The sequence below is a fragment of the Aspergillus piperis genome (genome assembly GCF_003184755.1).
Source record: "Aspergillus piperis CBS 112811 unplaced genomic scaffold BO85scaffold_36, whole genome shotgun sequence".
Lineage (NCBI taxonomy): Eukaryota > Fungi > Ascomycota > Eurotiomycetes > Eurotiales > Aspergillaceae > Aspergillus > Aspergillus piperis.
This window is the reverse complement of record NW_020291626.1, coordinates 1,479-21,979: the sequence shown is the minus strand read 5'-3', so window position 1 is coordinate 21,979 and position 20,501 is coordinate 1,479. Positions and strand designations below refer to the sequence as shown.

At 52.0% G+C, this 20,501-nt stretch overlaps 9 protein-coding genes across 9 annotated transcripts; 7 read left to right on the top strand and 2 right to left on the bottom strand.

The window, feature by feature from the left end:
* Positions 1-778: 778 nt before the first annotated feature.
* BO85DRAFT_508238 (glutathione S-transferase family protein) lies at positions 779-1,675 on the top strand (the record flags this gene model as incomplete). Its single annotated transcript, XM_025664449.1, has 1 exon — positions 779-1,675. A coding segment is annotated over one exon (684 nt), but the record flags the coding sequence as incomplete, so codon positions are not given.
* An 80-nt stretch (positions 1,676-1,755) lies between these two features.
* On the top strand, positions 1,756-3,747 carry BO85DRAFT_508234 (MFS transporter). Its single transcript, XM_025664448.1, has 4 exons — positions 1,756-2,097; positions 2,177-3,203; positions 3,269-3,389; positions 3,449-3,747. Exons 1-4 carry the CDS (start codon positions 1,940-1,942, stop codon positions 3,580-3,582), a joined length of 1,440 nt encoding a protein of 479 aa, XP_025509900.1. The 5' UTR covers positions 1,756-1,939; the 3' UTR covers positions 3,583-3,747.
* Positions 3,748-3,896: 149 nt separating this feature from the next.
* On the bottom strand, positions 3,897-5,317 carry BO85DRAFT_493391 (general substrate transporter; the record flags this gene model as incomplete). The annotated part of the gene is made up of 2 exons (XM_025663823.1): positions 3,897-4,529; positions 4,589-5,317. The coding sequence occupies 2 exons, from the start codon at positions 5,315-5,317 to the stop codon at positions 3,897-3,899; spliced, it is 1,362 nt and encodes a 453-aa protein (XP_025509899.1).
* A 664-nt stretch (positions 5,318-5,981) lies between these two features.
* Positions 5,982-8,859, top strand: BO85DRAFT_432347 (glycosyl hydrolase; the record flags this gene model as incomplete). The annotated part of the gene is made up of 1 exon (XM_025658377.1): positions 5,982-8,859. The coding sequence occupies exon 1, from the start codon at positions 6,268-6,270 to the stop codon at positions 8,857-8,859; it is 2,592 nt and encodes an 863-aa protein (XP_025509898.1). The 5' UTR covers positions 5,982-6,267.
* Positions 8,860-9,055: 196 nt separating this feature from the next.
* Positions 9,056-10,928, top strand: BO85DRAFT_210995 (Zn(II)2Cys6 transcription factor). The gene has a single exon (XM_025654613.1). The coding sequence runs from the start codon at positions 9,164-9,166 to the stop codon at positions 10,724-10,726; it is 1,563 nt and encodes a 520-aa protein (XP_025509897.1). The 5' UTR covers positions 9,056-9,163; the 3' UTR covers positions 10,727-10,928.
* Positions 10,929-12,552: 1,624 nt separating this feature from the next.
* On the top strand, positions 12,553-13,015 carry BO85DRAFT_384914 (uncharacterized protein; the record flags this gene model as incomplete). The annotated part of the gene is made up of 3 exons (XM_025656565.1): positions 12,553-12,695; positions 12,749-12,872; positions 12,917-13,015. The coding sequence occupies 3 exons, from the start codon at positions 12,553-12,555 to the stop codon at positions 13,013-13,015; spliced, it is 366 nt and encodes a 121-aa protein (XP_025509896.1).
* A 695-nt stretch (positions 13,016-13,710) lies between these two features.
* BO85DRAFT_524683 (phosphotransferase family protein) lies at positions 13,711-15,340 on the top strand (the record flags this gene model as incomplete). The annotated part of the gene is made up of 1 exon (XM_025665432.1): positions 13,711-15,340. The coding sequence occupies one exon, from the start codon at positions 13,711-13,713 to the stop codon at positions 15,064-15,066; it is 1,356 nt and encodes a 451-aa protein (XP_025509895.1). The 3' UTR covers positions 15,067-15,340.
* A 179-nt stretch (positions 15,341-15,519) lies between these two features.
* Positions 15,520-17,009, bottom strand: BO85DRAFT_472974 (rhamnogalacturonase A precursor; the record flags this gene model as incomplete). The annotated part of the gene is made up of 4 exons (XM_025662596.1): positions 15,520-15,709; positions 15,761-15,993; positions 16,052-16,342; positions 16,413-17,009. 4 exons carry the CDS (start codon positions 17,007-17,009, stop codon positions 15,520-15,522), a joined length of 1,311 nt encoding a protein of 436 aa, XP_025509894.1.
* A 1,817-nt stretch (positions 17,010-18,826) lies between these two features.
* Positions 18,827-20,153, top strand: BO85DRAFT_408726 (zinc-binding alcohol dehydrogenase family protein). Its single transcript, XM_025657411.1, has 2 exons — positions 18,827-18,995; positions 19,044-20,153. The coding sequence occupies exons 1-2, from the start codon at positions 18,853-18,855 to the stop codon at positions 19,933-19,935; spliced, it is 1,035 nt and encodes a 344-aa protein (XP_025509893.1). The 5' UTR covers positions 18,827-18,852; the 3' UTR covers positions 19,936-20,153.
* Positions 20,154-20,501: the final 348 nt, after the last annotated feature.

The following is a 20,501-nucleotide window of genomic DNA, read 5'->3' as shown; positions in this document are numbered from 1 at the left end:
GGGGGGGGGATCTTTGCCCAATTCAGCGAGCGAATAGCGTGGCCCTGTTTGTCCCTCAGTCCAACAGTTATATATAATCTCAGCCAGTAGCTGCCCAACCAATAGTTGTTTTTAAAAAAAAAAAGAGATACACATCTCGTTCATATTCACATTGAAAATGGGGCAGAATCGGAGTATTCCTATCATGAAATGACTACTATCAATCAAGCTACCCTGGAATAAAAATATATGATAATATTTCTATATAGGCCTTGTGGTCGGGAAGAATGTCGATTTCGGACCCGGAATGTACAACTCCAGTACTATCTACTTGTTCTAGCCACTACCAACCGACAGATCTCAACAGATCAATTGGAGTCTGTATTAATCCCCTGAAGTTGCCAGCCGGTTACTGAGTTGTTCGACATCATTTTGTTCATCAAGACTTCGATTCCAGTGGAAGTGGACTCGCCGCCCTCCATGCTTCATTTGTCGACCATATAATGACTGTACCACCTACCTAAAGTGAAAGCCTGGAGTAGAATATTCATCCTACCCTTGAACCGCAAGTCTAGAACGGCCATGGACTCTCCTACCAAACAACGATGAGATAAGCCAAAAGGAACGAAGTCGCCGAATCTGCAAGCAATTCGGCGACGGCGACCCACCATGCAGCCTGCAGCCTTCCATCCTTCCCGGCACTATATAGGGTTGACCTTGACGGATCGAAGCCACAGAAAGTCTACCAAGTCCTCAGACAAGCAAACACAGACTTCCATTCCCTCTGAATCTCCAACACTCTTCCTCCGAGCAAAGCAGCAAAGACCATGCAGCCCATCACTCTCTACTCGCACCCATCGGGCCTAATCCGTGGAAGGTCGCCATCATCCTCTCCGCTCTGCGCATCCCCTACGAAACGATCATGGTTGACTTCACCGAGGTGAAAAAGGAGCCCTACGTGAGCCTCTGTCCCAATGGACGGCTGCCAACCATCGTGGATCCCAACAAGAACATCACCCTGTGGGAGTCAGGCGCCATTGTGAACTACCTAATTGAGACCTATGATCCGAGCCACCAGCTGAGCTATGACACGTTTCCCGAACGCCACCAGCTGCAGCAGTGGCTGCATCTCCAAGTGTCCGGGCAGGGGCCGTATTACGGACAGCTAGGCTGGTTCCGGCGGCAGCCCGAGCAGGTGCCCCAGGCCATCGAACGCTACACGGCGGAAATCCGACGCGTGATGAGCGTGCTGGACCGGGTGTTGACGGACCGCGAATGGCTTGTGGGAGACAAGTGCACGTATGCAGACCTCTCCTTTGTTCCCTGGCAGGATCTGGTGCCGTTGGTGGTCGGGGACCAGCGCGTGGTGCAGGAATTGACCGAGCAATTTCCCCATGTGGAGGCGTGGATGCAGAGAATGAAGGCGAGACCAGAGGTACAGAAAGTGCTGAAGGAGAAGAGCGAGGCGATGGCATCGAATTAGGGACAGCATGTAAATAAATGGGTCGGATAGATAGAGACCATCTCATGGGTCTAATGATTTTAGACTCGCCGAAATAGTGGATCCTTTCCCGGGCCCCTCCCGATAGGCAGGCGCCGATTGTGCCCGTCACACCAGGGCATCAACTCTTGAAATTAGCTGAAGTTAGAAGGAGAGTGTTCCAATTTCACGCCGAACTGGCAATAAATCAAACAGTTTAGGAGAATGTCGACGAAGCATTTCTACATCCTGAGTACCGGACCACGCGAACGTGGAGCAATCCTGGGGGGAAGCGTCGGCGAACTAAAGATCATGTCCTTACAGAGCATATCACCTAGACATGCATTGAGATTATTGATAGTCGATGGGAGCCCCACCGAAAGCATCCGATCTTGCCGGACTATGTCTTTTTTATAAAGCGACCGAGTATCGGTTTGCTTAAGATGATGAAGCAGATCAAATGCGACCGTCATAGCCATCATGCGATCCAGTAGCTCGGACAGCAGTGAACCCAAGACGGTCGCTCTACCCTCATCGTCACTGCCCCTATGGGAGGATGGTCCCGCTAATGGTCAGAACTGGAGTCGTTCCAAAAAGATTTACAATACTGCTGTGCCGTCGCTTCTTTGTCTGTTGATGTGAGTTCACACACGCGGGAATGGAGACGCCTTCCATGAACGACGACTGATACTAATCATAACATTGCAATGTTGATAGATCGTTCGCGCTGGCTATCTACTCTCCTTCCCACAGCCATGTTCAAGAAGCCTTCCACACCTCGACTACAAAATCTCTGGTGCCCTTCGCTATGTACGTCTATGGCCTGGCCTTCGGGCCCATGATTGCAGCTCCCATCAGTGAGACCTACGGTCGTCGCTTCATCTACCTCGTCATGACCCCCATTGCTATGCTCTTCATCCTCGGGGCGGGCTTCGCTCACAACCTCGCCACTCTCGCTGTGTGTCGCTTACTGGCGGGGACGTTCATCTCAGCGCCCTTGGCCGTTGGGGCGGGCACAATCATGGACGTCTGGAGTGGACAAGCTACCGGGCGCGGTGTCACCCTACTCATGACCACTGCCTTCCTTGGCCCGGCCATTGGATCGCTAATTGGGGGCTGGATCGCCCAGTACAAGGATTGGCGCTGGTCGCAGTGGACATCGCTATTCCTCGGGGCAGCCTTTTGGATCTTCAGCATGGGGGCCCAGGAGTCCTATGCCCAGCCCCTGATCCGTCGCCGTGCTGCTAAACTAGGACTCCCAGTTCCTCCCAGCCCAATTCCACCGGGCTGGGCTGGGATCCAGATGATGCTCACGGTGACTTTGGCACGACCAGTGTATATGATCTTCACCGAGCCGATTGTGAGTCTGTGTTCGATGTATTCGTCCCTCAACTTCTCTGTCTTGTTCTGTTTTCTCGCCTGTGTTCCGCTCGTTTACACCGATGTGTACGGCTTCACCCCGGGCCAATGCGGACTGGTTTTTATTGCGTTGGCCCTGGGTTGTCTGCTTGGAAGTGTCGGGCTGTTGGTGGCGGACCACTATACATTGGCGCGGCATCTCCGGCTTCATCCGGGAGGAGGGATCGCCCCGCCCCCAGAGCGCGTCTTGTGGGCTGCCATGATTGGCGGTCCGTTGATGCCAGCTGCTCTGTTTTGGTTTGCCTGGACCTCGGCCAGTCATGTGCACTGGATGAGCAGCATCGTCGCGATCGGTCTTTTCGGCTGTTCCAACATTATGGTATTCGTGAGTTGGCATGTCGTCTCACCCGACATTGAAATCCGAACGCTGACCCTATTGCCTGCCGCAAGATATCTACTGCACTCTACCTCACCCGGGTGTACGGTGCCAAGTTCGGAGCTTCTGCGCTGGCCGCCAATGGCTTACTGAGGTACGGCATTGGCGGCTCATTTCCTCTTTTTACAATAGCCAGTAAGTCACTCGTATAATTCCCCTTCCTAGTCAGCCACTAATAATGGTCACGCCTCCAGTGTATCATAACTTGGGCTATAGCTGGGCATCTAGCTTATTGGGGTTCTTGGCCGCTGCTTTTGCGCCTCTGCCCTGGTTGTTCTTCCGTCTAGGAAGTCGCATACGTGCGCATAGCGCTTACACTTCGACCTGAATCATGCGAGTGAGGGAATTTGTATAGAATAGCTATGAAGCCCTGTTCGACAAATCTGTGCGAGAGTCCTGGCCTCCTGGAAGGGATCTAGGTTAATTAAAATTAAACCTTGATCCTGTAGTATCAAAGATAAACTGATAGATTCGGCGTTTTCTGAATCTTAACATCTTAAACCTTTATTTGAGTGGCTCGCTCCTTACTATTCCAGTATATTGACGCGAGATTGTATGCCTTAATAATCTTCTGCCTGATACAACGTAGCTACTATATCTATGAGACCCACTTCATCCCCACTATCGTGATGAACCCTCGATTCAAATGCATTCATCCACTGACGCTTTGTCATCCACAGCTTTGTCTAGACCGGATGCACTGCTGTGGCACTGATACGTTTTAAACTCTCGCGCGGGCACTCGCGCCATAAACATCTCGTCAATCTCCTCCAACGAACGGCGTTTTGTTTCCGGTACAAACATCCAGACAAACGCCGCCGCGATGACGGACAGTGCGCCGTATATGAAGGCTACCTTACCCCCAATAGCAGCCTGAGTGTAGGGATTCACAAAGACGATGACCAGACCGGTGCCGTATGCCGAAGATCCCGCCAGCGTAACCATCTTCTCGCGGACAGCGGTCCCTGTGGGTGGAATTTCGGCGGTGATTGCCCAGGCCAACGGGCCCCATGTGCTCTGAAATGTAAAGAACCAAAGCATGAGCATGACTACCACAGCGATGGAGAGGGAGGATGAGGCTGTGGAAGGGGTGGTGAGGCCGCCAATGGTCAGCATACATGCACCGAGGAGGCCAGATGCCGGGAGGAGCACGTTGCGACGACCCAGCCGGTCAGCCATGAACATTCCCGTTAAATTGCCGATTATGCCGATGATATAGACAATCACCGACATCAACAAAACCTGGCGGAAACCGACCTGTTCCAGAAAAACGGCCTGATAGTTGGCCACGAAGGAGATTCCCACTGGGCTTGCTGGAAGATCTGTGCGCCCACAGCGATGAGAGTGCGACGGAAGTAGACGGGATCTGTGAAGCAAGCCATCCAGGATGCGAGCTCCTTCTCTTGTTGTTGTTGGTGTTGCTGCAGGACGAGTTGTTGTTCGATGGAAAGGATTTCGGCCTCAGCGGCAGCGGCGTCTAGGGCATGCAGCCGGCGCAGGCTGGCGATGGCGGCAGCACGACGGCCACGACGGAGTAGCCAGTAGGGTGATTCAGGAAGGAGGGGCAGGCTCAGCCACCCCATGGCGGGAATAGCTACTTGCGTCACCACAACACTGCGCCAGGCCCAGTCGCTCGGCACATGACGACAGAGGTAGACGATAAGGGCGGCACAAAAGCCGCGTACCATCAGGAAGGCATTATATAGACCCGTCATCATTCCTCGGAGGTGCTGGGGTGCGCACTCTCCTTGGTAGACCGGAATGACCGTCGAGGCGATGCCACCGGCGAAGTAGACGACTACCTTGCCCACCAGAAATTGCGCGTAGCTGTCCTGGCAGGATGCTTCAATGGCGACTCCGGCAGTCGCCACCGCCGATTGCACCCAGAGGCTGTTCCGCCGTCCAAGCCGTTCGTTGAGAGGTGTTCCGCACACCAGCCCGAGGATGACTCCTACATAGCCCAGACCTGTGCCGAGGGACTGTTGTCGATTACTGAGGGACCAGGCCTGTTGAAACGGGTCATAGTAGCCAAAATGACGGTTAAACTGCGTCAAGCTCATCATACTTGCCCACCAGCCCTGATCGAAATAAAGCCCGCGGATGAGACGGAGCCGAAGATAGCCACGACCCAGATGAGCCAGGGGAAACCCCGTGAAGGGTTGGAAGATGACATGCTTGGAAGGATAAAGTTCTAAAGACAGAGCATAGACAGGTTCCCTCGCCAGCGCACTCCTCGATTAAGACAGAGAATTGGCAGACTCTACTTCTATCCTACGCGAGAGGGAAACACTACCAGCTTTAAGTCATGCCAAATACGAGCATAACCGAGCTTGGCCGACAAGCAAACTCCCAGTGCTAGTTTTAGCGTTTCAACAATCATCCTTCACCTCCATAAGGGCTTACTGGAAGGGGATATTGGGTGCCTGATAATGACCAGAGTCGGAGCATCTTGATACCTCGTTGGAGCTCGAAGGAAGCGAGACAATTCCCCCGCGGGGAAGGACTTCATGAGAGGTGGGTCATGTTCATGGCAGGCCCATGAAAAGAACCAGATACTCATGCGAGGGCGGGTCCAACACGAACCTTAGTGTCACGTCCATGCTAGTCAAATCCTAACCTCTGAGCTGTGGGCGCTGAAGGCCTCATACCATGTTCTAAGTCGGGATCTTGTCCGCAAGAGGCAAACCTGTATGGCGGCCCAGTGGACCCGGCGGACCCACTAATTCGGCGACTGATTCTCCACTATATCGCCGGGACTAATAGGGCATCACCAGTGAAGAATCTTCATACAGTAACAAGATCGGTTTGTCACACCGGAGGACTGGAGGAGGAAATCCGGATAGAAAGTCCATATTCTTCCCCGTGGGGGCGGGAGTGTAGAGTCGTAGAGATGCAAAGTGGAGTGCATGGGTGACCAGGAAAGAACAATTACCCTCTCCTTCCCCCGATCTCTGCCAACAGTATCCCCAAGATCAACCATTTCTGGGATTTCCATACCGATCTGCTGCTCAACATGTCCCAGGAAGAAAGAGCATCCTCCCATGTGCGTCAACTGCTCCAGTCCCTTACGCTGGAGGAGAAAGTGGCCCTCCTGGCGGGCAAGAACATGTGGGAAACCGTCAACATCGACCGCCTACACATCCCCAGTCTGAAGATGACGGACGGACCAGCCGGTGCCCGGGGCTCCAAGTGGACCTACGGCTCCCTGACCACCTGGATACCGTGCGGAATCTCCCTGGCTGCTACCTTTGATCCGGCGATGCTAGAGCAAGTTGGAAGGGTGTTGGGCCAGGAGGCGCGCCGAAAGGGCTGCCAGGTACTGTTGGCACCCACCATGAACTTATCGCGCTCGCCCCTAGGTGGTCGAAATTTCGAGAGTTACGGCGAAGATCCCTATTTGGTCGGAGTGACCGCCACGGCGATGATCCGAGGTATTCAGGCACAGGGAGTGGGCGCGTGCATGAAGCACTTTATCTTGAACGATACTGAGACGCGGCGATTCAATGTTGACCAAACCATTGATGAACGCACCTTACGCGAGGTCTACATGAAGCCGTTTACGATGGTTCTCGATGACCCGGCTAGCACGCCTTGGACGGCCATGGTTAGCTATCCCAAGATTAACGGCCTGCACGCCGACATCAGCCCACATATTCTTCCTCGTCTACTCCGGCAAGAGCTGCAATTTGATCGTCTGGTCATGAGCGACTGGGGAGGGCTGAATAGTACAGCCGACAGCCTGCGCGCCACAACTGATCTCGAAATGCCGGGTCCAGCCGTCCGCCGCGGAGAACGCTTGCTGGCTGCCATTCGAGCTGGGGAGGTCGAGGTGGCCGCGCATGTCGACCCGAGTGTCCGCCGTTTCTTGCAGCTCCTGGAGTGCACAGGCCTGTTGGGAGACGCTACAGAGGCCACCGAACACTCCGAAGCTGCTACGGATGATCCCATCTTTCACCGAATCGCGCGCGATGCAGCCCAGAGTGGGCTCGTCCTGCTCAAGAATGACAAGGCCATCCTGCCTCTCAAGCCGACCACGCTGCAGCGAGTCGCCATCATTGGGCCCAACGCTCGTCAGCCCACCGCGGGCGGTGCCGGCAGCGCCGCTGTCAACCCTTTTTACGTCTCGACTCCGGAAGCCTGCCTGCGCGATGCCCTTCATGCGGCCAACGCAGAGCTGCAGGTCTCCTACGAGCAGGGGATCCCGAGCAGCCTGCGCCCGCCTTTACTGGGAAAGCTCTTGACTGTCCCCGACGGGTCCCGGAGCGGCTGGCAAGTTAGCTTCTTTGAAGGTCATGCGCTGGAGGGTCCGGTGGTAGCGTCTAGTATGTGGGACGACTCGCTCATCTATCTATTTAGTGATGGTGATGTCCCGGCCGTGTTGGACGACCGGCCATACTCCTACCGTGCCACCGGGGTGGTCACTCCGCAAGAGTCAGGTCGCTATACCTGGAGCCTGGCAAATACTGGGAAAGCCAAGCTCTTTGTTGATGACGAGTTGTTAATTGACAACACGGAGTGGACTGGTCTGACGGGCGGATTTCTGGGCTGCTCTAGCGCAGATAAGACAGCCAGCGTCTATCTGGAAGCGGGCCGCGCCTACCAGCTGCGGGTGGACAACGTGGTCACGCTGCCAGTGGTAAAGGCATTTGACAACACGCTATTCCCGCGGATCTCCGAAATACGAGTTGGCCTGGCCTTGGAGCAGGACGAGCAGGAAATGCTGGCGCAGGCCGTGGCGGCCGCCCGGCAGGCCGATGTGGCGGTGGTGGTGGTGGGCCACAACAAGGATTCGGAGGGCGAAGGAGGCGACCGCGCAACGATGCAGCTTCCCGGTCGCACGGACGAGATGGTCAGCGCTGTCTGTGCCGCTAATCCCAACACCGTCGTGGTTGTGCAGTCGGCCAGCGCCGTGGCCATGCCGTGGGTCGATGCTGCCTCGGGGCTGGTGATGGCTTGGTATCAGGGGCAGGAAAATGGGCATGCATTGGCAGCCGCTCTGCTCGGCGACTGCGACTTCAGCGGTCGACTCCCCATTACCTTCCCTCGACGGCTCGAAGAACATGGCTCCAACGCCTGGTTCCCGGGAGAGGCTGCGCAGGACCGCAACACCTTTGGGGAAGGGGTGCGTGTCGGGTATCGCCATTTCGATGCCCAGGGGATCCCTGCCCTCTGGCCCTTTGGCTTTGGTCTTTCGTATACACGATTCCAGCTGACCGACATTCGGGTCTGCGGTCGCGTGGAGGGACGTTCCCGGGAGTCTCAGTTTGCGTTGATCCAGGCGCGCGTCTGCAATGTCGGAGGCCGCGACGGGCAAGAGGTGGTCCAGGTATATGTAGCGCCATCAGCCCAGATCCGGGAGGCTGGGGAAATGAGCTTCCCCAAGACTCTGGCGGGCTTCTGTAAAATTGCTGTACCAGCGGGAGTGTCGCGCGAAGTGTCGATCCCCATCCGGGGGTCGGAGCTGAGCTGGTACGATGCTCGGGTGGCGCAGTGGCGATTGGATGCGGGCAAGTATGCCTGCTGGGTTGGTCGAAGTAGTAGCCAGATTGATGCGGAATTGGAGATTGAGGTGGCAGAGGGAGATGACATAGACATGGGACACTAGAGTAGTTATAGTTACCCGAAGTTAGAGTGAATGACAGGTATCTTACATCAACTGGAAAAATGGCCCTTGTAGACAAGATGAATGTCTACCATTGGGTCTGCAGTGATCGGAAGAATAAATGTCCGGCAGTCTGTGACTACTTAAGCGGTTGCTAACGCGAACTAAGCTAATTCAACTAGTATTAATAGGCGGCATAGTAAGACCTGGTTCCCTCGTCCACAATCCCTCATCACTCTTTCTATCTAACATACAACTTCTACTACCAAAATCATAGCGTCGCTCCCATAGCATCTTGTCGCCATCTATGGATCTTACCGCCCCCGTGGCCTGTTTGGGCTGCCGAGAAAAGCATCTCAAATGCGACGGCAATCTGACCGGCTGTGCTCGCTGCCAGTCCTTGGGGCTCACCTGCCGCTTCGTGCCCTCCCGTCGTGGTCGCAAGTGTCGCCCAGCAGCACCAGCAGCAGTTCCCCACGACACCACCAGTCTGCCCACTCCCAACTCCAATTCAATACCGGTGGATCCCATCTCTTTCTCAACAGGTCCCTTCGGGCAATGCCACAGCCTGGAATACCCGCAGCATGCGGGCTCCATGCCTTGCGATCATGGGCTGCAGCTGATCTCCCTGTACTATCTCCACTTTCACCAAGCCCACCCGTTCCTGGCCCCCATGCAAGTCCTGCTCGAGTCGGAAACCCCCACGTTCCTGCTTGATATTATGGAGTTCATCAGCCTCCATTACTTGTCCCCGCAGCTGTTTCAGGATAGCAGCGAGTCCCTTGGTCTGGCCGTGCAGGCTGCGGACCTGACCATTGAAAAGGTGCAGGCCTTCCTGCTCCTCGCCATTGTGCATCACGGGCGACAGCAGGCCCCTGACGCCCGCTCATATCTGGGGCAGGCCCTGCAGGGTGCACTGGACCTGGGCTTGCACCGTCGGGAGACCTCGGACGCCATCCGTGCGGATGCTCCCTTCCAGGCCGAGAGTCTGCGGCGCACCTGGTGGGAGATCGTTGTGATCGATGTGCTGCTGGCGGCTGTCCAGGTCGATGGGGTTTTGCAGTTCCACATGGAAGAAACCCCCACCACGCCTCTTCCTGGTGAGCTGGATCAGTATCAGGCTAGCGACGTCATCTCCGACCCCAACCCCTTTCCGTCCACCCTGGCGGATCTGGAACAAAACGCTCTGTTCTGCGGTGATGTGGAATTCTCCCCGGGGGCTTACCGCGTCGAGGCTGCGTTGATGCTTCGCAATTGCCTCCGAGCCGGCCAGACGCACGTCAGTGAGGAGACACTAGACATACTGAACGCGGCCAACATCGCCTGGTTCCATCGACTGCCGCCACGCCAACGGTCCATGCTTCAGCTCAACGGGGTGCAGGACGAGCTGATGACACATGCCATGATGTTGATGCACTGCGCCACCATCTATTTGCACTTCCCACGCTCCTGTCTGCTCGCATTCCTGCCCGTCACAGGCCAGGTGATGTGCTCATCCCCGGCCTTATTCGTCACCAGTACCCTGGACCCTCAAGAGCACACCCACAGGGTTATCAAGGGGTCTGTTAGACTGTCTCAGCTAGCAGCCTTGTCCACCTCGGTTGTCAGTCATACTCCTTTCTTTGCCTGCACCCTGGTCCTCAGTTCCGTTATCCAAGTTGCCGCCATGTTCAGCGAGAGTCTGCATTCCTCTAAGGCGAGCCAGAGACAATACCTAGCTCTCAACCTTGCCGTTCTAAAGTCTATGGGACAAACCTGGCCCATTGCTGCTGCTGCCTCACAACGAGTGCGTCAAGCCATGATCGAAGTCCACAATGCGATCCCACGAGCTGCCAACCTGTTGCTTGGGGAAGTCACCCCTCCTCCCTAATACACCGGCGTACATTCGGTGAAGAGTGTCGTTGCCAAGCTTGTAACACCCGTTTGCTTCCATATAGAAGGCGAATGACCCTGCTGTCGCTGTGCGTGCATCGAACCGCGCTTCTTGTGATGCTCTTGAGCACTGCTTATGTTCTACGCCTATGCGAATATAAGTAGGCAGCCTGAGCATTGTCAAGAACTAATCGATCATCAGCTCTACGTGCACTCATCGCGGCGCAGTTGTCTCCGGAGTCACTAGACCCCTGCCCCATGGGTAAAGCTTCCCCAACCGGCACAGGCCGCACCTGTGAGCTCATTTACGAAAGCCCGGAGCATCGGGGCTTCCGCGGAGTCTGAACTGTGCTACGCAGGAGTAGACGGGGATCGGCGAGAAAAGCCAAGGCGGGGTTCCCAATGGATGGATGTGGAATGAAGCAGATGAGAGTGAACATGTGGGTCTGGGCTTACACTGTCAATCAAGAAAGCCTTTCCAAGATCCTGGCGTTGCCGTCACACGGACGCGCCGACACTACGACTAAGTACTCCCCGAACAGCAGAAGCCCGTCTTTCACGATTAAAAATGTGCGAATGAATATATATTTGCCTAGCAGGTGAGATTATGTTAATTCGACAGAATCGCCAGATGAAGGGCGCCGGACATCTAACAGCCCATTCATTGTTGCGAATTTGCTAGGGACATTCGAGATAGACGAACTTTCCGTTGCTCATGGAAGGTAGAAAATAGGGGCGAATAATATCAATACTATCATCGCGATGCGTATGAATTCTAGCGTCCCAGACTAATTTTTTATCCAACCAAGCGTTTACGCGACGGTTAAAAGTATGGGACAAAGACGGGCGTACAGAGAGAATGGCATACAGCCAAACAGACGTCGTGAAACCAACCGAGTGATCCGGATCCGACAGGGTACCTTACCGTACAACCCAGGCACACATATGCCCCGTGGAATAATATGGGGATCGTCTTCGACAGCATGCGGGATCCTTCTTCGGCTCCACTGCAGATCCGCATCAGACCCTGAGTTGGAAGCTTGATACTCGGTGCCCGCGCGCTCCGCTGCGGCGAATTCCTCAAAGGTGTTGGGCAATCGGACTTATGATGATTCTGTGTATAGCTCTGTGTTCCGAACTGTATTATGGATATGTTCGTAAAGACTATTCCAATTCATATCGACAGTACGTGATTCAGGGGGATCTCCCTGACTACGGAACCTCATCCTGTTCGCAGAAAACTTGGACCCGGCAAATGGTATAACCACACGTCTTTTTATGAAAGGCGTCTGTCGAAGAGGGTAGTATGGGAAGGTTTTGAGTGCTACTCAGACACAGAGGGGTAAGAGCTAAGGCTACTGCCATCGCCAACCTCTATCAGCTTTGCTGGTACCATCGGCAATCCTTTGAAGTGGGCTCTGTTTCTCCATGTCAGTGCGTTTCGGGATGTAGAGGAATCTACATGCAGCTGTCCATGGAAAGGCCTTATGGAGGAATATACATCGGTTAAAGCTGAAGGATCAAGGCTCATCCATCTTTCGGCAAAGTGCTAGCCCGAGCCTTTACGGTTCATACACCCTGTAGCGATGATGGGAAGCAAAAGTGTCTCATGTAGAGAGGCTCTGTGGTCTTCCACAAACATACACGGAGACGCTTCCGAGTTGTCACCATTGCGGTAATTAGAATCAGCTATAAAATCGCGATGGAGGATACATAGGTACACCATACCCCGCTTAGGAAGAGAATCATAAACATCCTCATCCTCATCAACCACCTCTCAGTTCATTACGTCTCTGGGGTAACCTCACTCAGACCACTGTAAGAATGGTCAAGCTACTTCCTACCTTCGTGTTTCAAGCTGTCTTTGCTCTCGCAGCAGCGGAGTACCTCAATTGTACCACAAACTGCGCCAACGGGGTGAATCTTGGCGGGTGGCTTGAGCAAGAATGTACCATCGATACTACTTGGTGGGCAAATATTCCAAGGTGCGGACGATGAATGGGGCCTCTGTGTAAACCAGGGTCCGCAGTGCGGTCCTAATCCTAGAGCGAAGATATGCGACCTATATCACAACCTCGGATATCGACAATCTGGCAAACGCCGGCTTGAATATTTTGCGCATCCCCACTACGTATGCCTCTTGGGTCAAAGCGCCTGGGTCACACTTGTATTCAGGGAACAGGGTTAGGTTTCGTTTCTGAACAACATTGCGACATATGCTATCACCAAGCATTACATGCAACTAATCATTGGTGTACCCTCGCTCCTTGAAGAGGCAACAGGATAGTATGGATGGTTCAACAACTGTGGCCCGTCGAACCTTTATCATTCTGCATAAGAATTATCTCACTATTGATTTTAGCACGATGTTCGTGACGGTGGACTTCTCATATGCTTGAGATTTTGAACCGGCTTGTTGCGCACAATGTACAGCCTTCATAGTGGGATAATTAGCAAACAATGCTACAGGTGTATATCCTGCAGCAAATTCCTAACTGTTATGGTGTCCCCGTGTCTGGTTTAGTCCATGATAAACGAGAAATAGTAGTTTACTGGTCTGAAGTACACGTATCGCTGGGCTTTGCCAACAGGATTTCGATGGTAAAGGGCCATAATACACTCATGAGATCTTCTCGACAAGTTGAGGGGTGCATTTTGATGACACAACGTGTATAGAAGCGCCAACTAGTGGCCCAATTTATCAATGATATGTTGCTGAACCTTGCCGTTCTTCTGTCTAGTACATTATCTCCCAGCAGACATGGTGTCGTGTACTCTTAGGTTGTAAGTCCCTATCTGTTGTTTGTCCAGCGCTTAATACTCCAATAAGCTCTCGACTCTCAACTCTTTATCCCCGCAGCACCGATTAGACCCGAAGATACCCGATTATCGGTGCCGAATGCCAAACCACGTTTTCTGAAACGCATCGACAAACCCATTGCTGTTGTTCCGTTATTGCCTCCGACTCCGACCTCAACAACTATGGACTGGGATCATCTTGCTGAGGACTATAATGACAAGTTGTTTGCTGGCTGGCTACAATTGCTTTCCCAGCAGTCCCCTGCCTTGCCGTCGAGACTCGCAACCCAGCATCGTCGTGGCACTGCACGGGTAGCTGATGTCTCACAGTTTACCACGGGCGCTTACAATATTTGCTGCATTGTTACCTTTGAGGATGGATTCCGTGCACTTGTTCGGTTCCCAATCCTGGGTAGAAGCCGCTTTCGGACAGAAAAGAGTAGAAACGAGGCTTCAGTCATGAAATTCCTATCTCAAAATACCGCGCTCCCTGTCCCCCGCATTCTTGGGATGGGTCGATGGGGATGCGGCCCTTACCTTGTCATAACTTTCATTGAGGGAATGTTGTTGTCCAATCGCCTTGGGGACCCAACAATCCAGTCGCCCAGCTTAAATCCAAATGTTTCCGACTCCGACATTCAAAGTGACTGTCGCGTGATGGCGCAAGTTATCTTGGAATTGTCTAAACCAATCTTTTCGTCTATTGGAGCTCTGGAAGAGGGATCTCAGATGTGGAAAGTAGCTCAAAGGCCACTAACCCTCAATATGAACGAACTGGTGCGCGTTGGAAATCTTCCTCCTGGCATATTTGCCGAAGAAACATTCAGTACCGCGGGCGAATATTTCGAGGAACTCGCGAGACAGCAGCTTCTCCACCTTCAATACCAACGGAACGATGCTGTTGATGATGAGCAAGATTGTCGGAAGAAATACATAGCCCGCTGCCTTTTTAGGAAAATCGCCCGGGAGTATAAAAAGCAGCAGTCGGGTCCGTTCCATCTTTACTGCGACGATTTGCGTCCGTCAAATGTACTTGTTGCAGGACAAGACTTTTTACTCACTGGTGTTATTGATTGGGAATTTACTTACGTTGCGCCTGCCGAATTTACCTATACTGCACCCTGGTGGCTCCTCTTCGAGAGCCCCGAAGCTTGGGAGACAGACTTGCATGTATTCTTGGCACGGTACACACCACGCTTGCATCTCTTCCTCAATGCACTCCGATCATGCGAGGACGAGATGATCCGAAAGGGTGCATTAAAGGAGTATCAGCGACTTTCAGGACACATGGCAGAGTCTTTGAATAACGGGCTTTTTTGGTTCTGCCTTGCTGCTAGGAAAAGCTACATGTTTGATGATATCTATTGGCAATTTCTTGACAAACGACATTATGGACAGGGATCTCTTGAAGATAGGCTTTCGCTTTTGTCACAGGAGGAGTTGGATGGACTCGAGATGTTTGTTTCTTTGAAGATGCAACAAGCACGTGAGAACCGCTTGGACGAACATATATCAATTGACAAGCTTATTGATCTTTGAAATATATAATGCTAATCCGACTACTAGTCTCTCATTGCATGCAGTATATGTCACCAGTTATCCGATTGCTATATTTTACCGTACTTTGGATCTTCAGGACGTCGGGAAGTTCTGGTGCAAATCTACGTTTACCCACGACAATATGCCGCGCCCCAACTTCTTCAACGTCATACAAGCTATTATACAGACCTGTAATATAGACTGAAACGGAAGTAAGATGCTAGTTATGAGTACTGCCATTAGGTGATGTGATATTTAATGTAGTTCCTGATACAACCTATCTTTGATACACGTTCAACATGAATGATATTCTACGTAATAATACCCTTCAAACCCGCTGAGGTTCAATAACACTGCGTAACCGCTGCTTTCACCGGACATACTGAATGTACCCTATATATTAATGTACTACCAATATGCTGTGAGTGAATTACCTACTACAGCATAAACTAGTCAATGCCGTCGTCGATGATGTGAAACGGGAGATGCTGACGGGAGACCACCCGCACCATGGAGATGTAGGAGTGTTGAGATGGGAGTAGCACCCGGGTAGAAACTCGTCGGCATGGGAGGAATAGTAAAAGGGCTCGTTGATGGCAGATCAGAGGTGAAGTCAGCTGCCATTATTGGCGCAGCATAGGACCTTTCTTGTTAGTAATTCTGGGTCGAAATGAACTACGAGGTAGTCACGTACGGGGTGGCAGTTATAGTCTGTTTGCTGGTAAAAGACTTCAAATCTGTTGTTCCCTTTGCACTAGGGAGACAGGCCCCATCTCCATAGGCATTTTCACACAGCCAGACCACATAGCTGGTGTCGTTAGCCCAGAGGTTCACATTGTCAATGGTAATATCGTAGCATGGGATGTCAGAGTCACACTGTAGACGGATCACTGGGCGTGAGGCGCTAGCAGATTCTCCGTGCCAGTTCTATATATTCAAACAAATTAGGATATCCTCAGACATTAAAATTGGTCCGTGCACTTACTCGGAATGTGAGGTTGGACACTTGAACTCCTACTGAGCCTCGGTCGTCCCCCCAGGCCTCGTCTATGGCTAGCGGGTACGGACCGCCGTGAACTATGACATTCTCCCAGATGATATTCTTAACAACTCCATCCCCATTGTTACTTTTCAGGAAGCACGCATCTGCTCGATTCAGGTAGAGATTGCGGTAGTGAATGTCAGAAATATTGGTGCCTGTGCCTAAGGAGCCAATGGCGGTCCCACCACTTAGATTGCAGTAGATATTCTCGATCAGATAGTTGTGCGCCAGAGACTTGACCGTGACACATTCATCGCCGTTGCTCACTTTCAATGTCATGGAACCACATGTTCTCTCCCCATACGTCGATGGCATCTGTCGCCCCCACTGATGTCACGCCGCGGATCAAGATGTTATATACCTCTCCACTGGAGACGGTATCAAAGACGATGTAGTAGGAGGGCGAGTCAACAAGTGCAAATCCATGCACCGAAAAATTGCTAACCTCTTGGATACGCAGCAGTCTCTCGCCGTAGGTCTCATTTTGCAAATATTCGTACCCAAAGCCCTGGATGGCCCCGCGGGAGTTGCCGCTGAAGAGTTCGAAGTCGTTGCAGTCACGGATCAGAATCATCTGATACGATCCGCGGTGTCCGCGCATAATCACACCGTCAAGCTGAATTGCAGAGGACTGGCCGTGCTTGAGCTCGATATCCTCGGCCAGCGAGTAGTTACCAGGTGGGATGTAGACCAGTCCCCCCACAAAGCAATTTCCCCAGGCATCGAGTAGGGGCTGCGAAATATCTGTCTTACCATCTGCGAGAGCTCCGTAATCGATAATGTTGCAGGTTTGATTCCTGGCTTTAGTGCTGTAGTCCACCAGTGGACCGACGGGACCAGATAGCTGCGCCCGTGCCAGAGTGGCCAAGAACAAAATATATGGTAAAATTATGGCTCGCATGATGACGTCTGACCATCAAGAGACTATCATGAGCAGTGATGGTAGTCTCTATATCCTCAACAAAATTCAGGATTGAGTGATGGGAGCATTCGGGAGAGCAAGTAGTACTTAAGTAGACATACAATTAGGGGGCTGAAGCGCCCGCCGGTGACGATCGCACCCCAAATGTGAGGGCTTCGCGTCAAATTGATTAAGGGACAGCACTATGGGCGGGCGATGACGAACCAAGTGGAGATTGGCGGGGAAGAGCAGGTAAGCGAGCCAAAACAGCAGACAAATTGCCGATGTAGTAAACGAACCCTGTTTTCATAGCCGTCCCTGATCACATGTGCAAGGCCTATCATGGCGTCTCGGGAGACTCTCCAGTGGAGAGGCCATAATAATGATTATTTAGTATTCATTCCTCCCAGTAGCTCTAATTATAACTAGCGGACGGCAGGGGTCCTAAGCGCAGGGGTACATGGATCAGACCACTCGTCATGTCTAACAACAGTATCAAACGTCGTAATACGATTAGAGCACAACGAAGGTCCCTAAATGACAGGATATATGAATTGGGTCGCGAGGGATGAGAAAGAAACGGCGCAGCAGCCAACATAATACGAAAAGCTCCTTCAGCCACTGCTATGCTTTTGCTAATCCGGTCAACGCCTACCGTTGTACTCCAAGTACATCTACTCTATATTTACATCTTTTGGGAGGCTTCTGGAAGAAAGATCGCACCAACTATTGGTGTTGTTACCAATCAAGAAAACGTCATGTTTATCCTTGATCTGATGGACAGGGGGCGGGGGAAGTATAACGAATATGGAACTCTTGATTGAACCTCCAAATTCGAAGATAAACCCCCGATTAATGCAGCTGATCAAGGACTCTGGGCTTGTACCTCTTATGTACTTGGATAATACAAAGAACCAGATGATGCACGTAATGCGGAACTCAACTGAACCTGAGTATCTCTGTCAAACAAGTTTCTCGCTATTATTGCCAAACAAACGATTCGTAGGTTGTACAAACCGTTGTTATATATGTGGGTTTGGCATGTGTACTCCACCCGCAGGAGTACATATCTCATATAATCCTAGCAACGGGCGATTGGAGACATTTCGTCAGATGTCCTGAACCTTCATGGAGGCTACCGATCTTTTGCTATTGCAACATCAATCTACAACGTGGGGGGACCCTGCACCTATTTCGCAATGCCTATAGCCATCGGGTCTTTGGAGATGAAGGACATTGTAAAGGCAATAATATTGTCCATTCATATATGCATGGTTCACATTATCAGGTGTTTCTTGAGAATCACCATTCTGTCTTTGTAATCCAGTTGAATTTAGAAATACATGATGAAGTTGGTTTCACCTGATCTTCGCTACTTGTATTTGATGGTAGGATGGCATTGGGGCATCCTGACTACTGGTAACAAGTCCCTACTAGTACTTCAAATACTAGACGAAACGAGTAGCAACTCCGGTGGATGATTAAATATTATAAACCATAGGGTAAATATCAAGCTCGTACTACTTAGACGCGAGACTTACAGATAGTCACGACAATGCATCATCCACACCAATACCACTTAACAAACACCAGCACCACTTGTTTATTATCCCTAAGAGGAGAATCCAATGGTCAGTTATCAAACCCAATATTTGCGTGGCCGATGAGACCTGCCAGTCACGTGATACATGTCAGTTGAGTCATACAACCATTGGGCCGGCAATTGGATCGGCAGTCGCTTCCATCAATAGTTCATGTCACGAGTCAGGGGATTTCCAGATTCTTCATCAACGCCTCATCCTCTGGTAAGATTTGATCTTCTTCAATATGACTTCTTGAAAATATGTCGAACAAAGCATGCTGGATCAAGAATCCCCGGGGGACAGTTCAGGTCGAGACTGTAGAGCAATGGGTTCCTGGCCGGGGGGAACTATTGGTACGGGTTGAAGCAGCCAGCTTTAACCCCATTGATGCCAAAATCCAGAGGTATCGTGCTCAAGTACCCGCCAGTCGGCCGTCAGACTAAGAATCCAGGTTGGATTTATTCCAATCTCAGTATCCCCTGATCCTCGGATTCACCTTTGCGGGAACGGTAGTCTCTACAGGGCCCGGGATAAATTCGGTGCAACCTGGCGACCGGGTGGTGGTGGCTCGCTGGGGCCAGCAGGCGAGCGAGGATCCCCGATTCGGTGCCCTCCAGATGTATGCACTGGCGCTTGAGCAGAACACCCTGCGACTAGAGTCCGAGACCACCTTTGCTGGTTCCGCCGGCCTGATCGCCAATCTGGCGACCGTGATCTCCGCCCTCACAATCTACATGGGTCTTCCGAAGCCGCCAGTCGCCGGCAAGAAACCATTCACGGGAAAGAAAATTCTCGTTTACGGCGGTTCATCAGCGGTGGGGGGCCTCGCGGTTCAATATGCGACGGATGCTGGGTATGGAGTTGTCACTACCTCGTCCGCGGCCAACAGATCCATGGTGGAGAAACGCAACCCGTCGCATATCATCGATCATAGCCGCCCGGACGAGGACGTGATCCGCGAAATCCGAGAGAATGGGCCTTACGAGGGAATCTTTGATGCAATCGGCTCCACCACGACAACCCAACGCATGGTGGCATTGCTGCGCGAAACGGGAGGCCGGTTCTTTTCAACCAGCCCTTCCCCTGGGGATGAGGCCATCCCTGCAGGTATAGAGAAGCTGTGGGCCGGATATTCTGAGACACTCGTATCTCAGGCTGCGCACCGCGAATTGCGCACATGGTACATGGACGCGTATTTACCGGCTGCACTGAAAAAGGGCACGATATGGCCAAATCCGGCATTGTGGCTCGAAGGAGGGCTTAACTCCGCCCAGAAGGCGTTGGACCTCCTCTATGGAGATCATATTAGCGGCCGAAAGGTTTTTATCAACCCACAAGAGTGAGGAAACCGTCATTCCGGAGACCATGCATCATCCTCTACTCCGGGTTGATACACAGTACGGATTCTGATGCGACTGTCGTTATGTATCCGTGCCTTTGAATAATATATCGTTGGGCGGGACTCATCTAAGAAGTCCTGATTATGTTGCGAGTAAACAGCAGAAATAGCATCATTCGACAAACTTGCCGAGAAGAAACCAGCATCCTTATAAAAAGTTAGGCCTGTACCTTATGTACATATGAGATGGAAGTGACGCTGAAATGGCGGATTTTGTCCAGATTGCGAAAATAGCCTGAAGGGATATTCGTCCGGATGAACAAGACACAGATCCAACATTGGCTAATGAAGCGCGACTTATTAGAAACCTTCTTCCGACCTAGCACGTAATCATTAACTTAGTACCGTATTCAGCGATATCGGGCGCTCCTGCCATGTTCGTCCAGTGAAAGCCAGTATCTCAGTCAACAAGAAAACTTCAGACTGCTGAGGAGAGCAGAATATATATATTACTCTAGATACTGCTGCGACGCACCTTTTCAGCCGAATTATAACCAATAGCATTAAGGG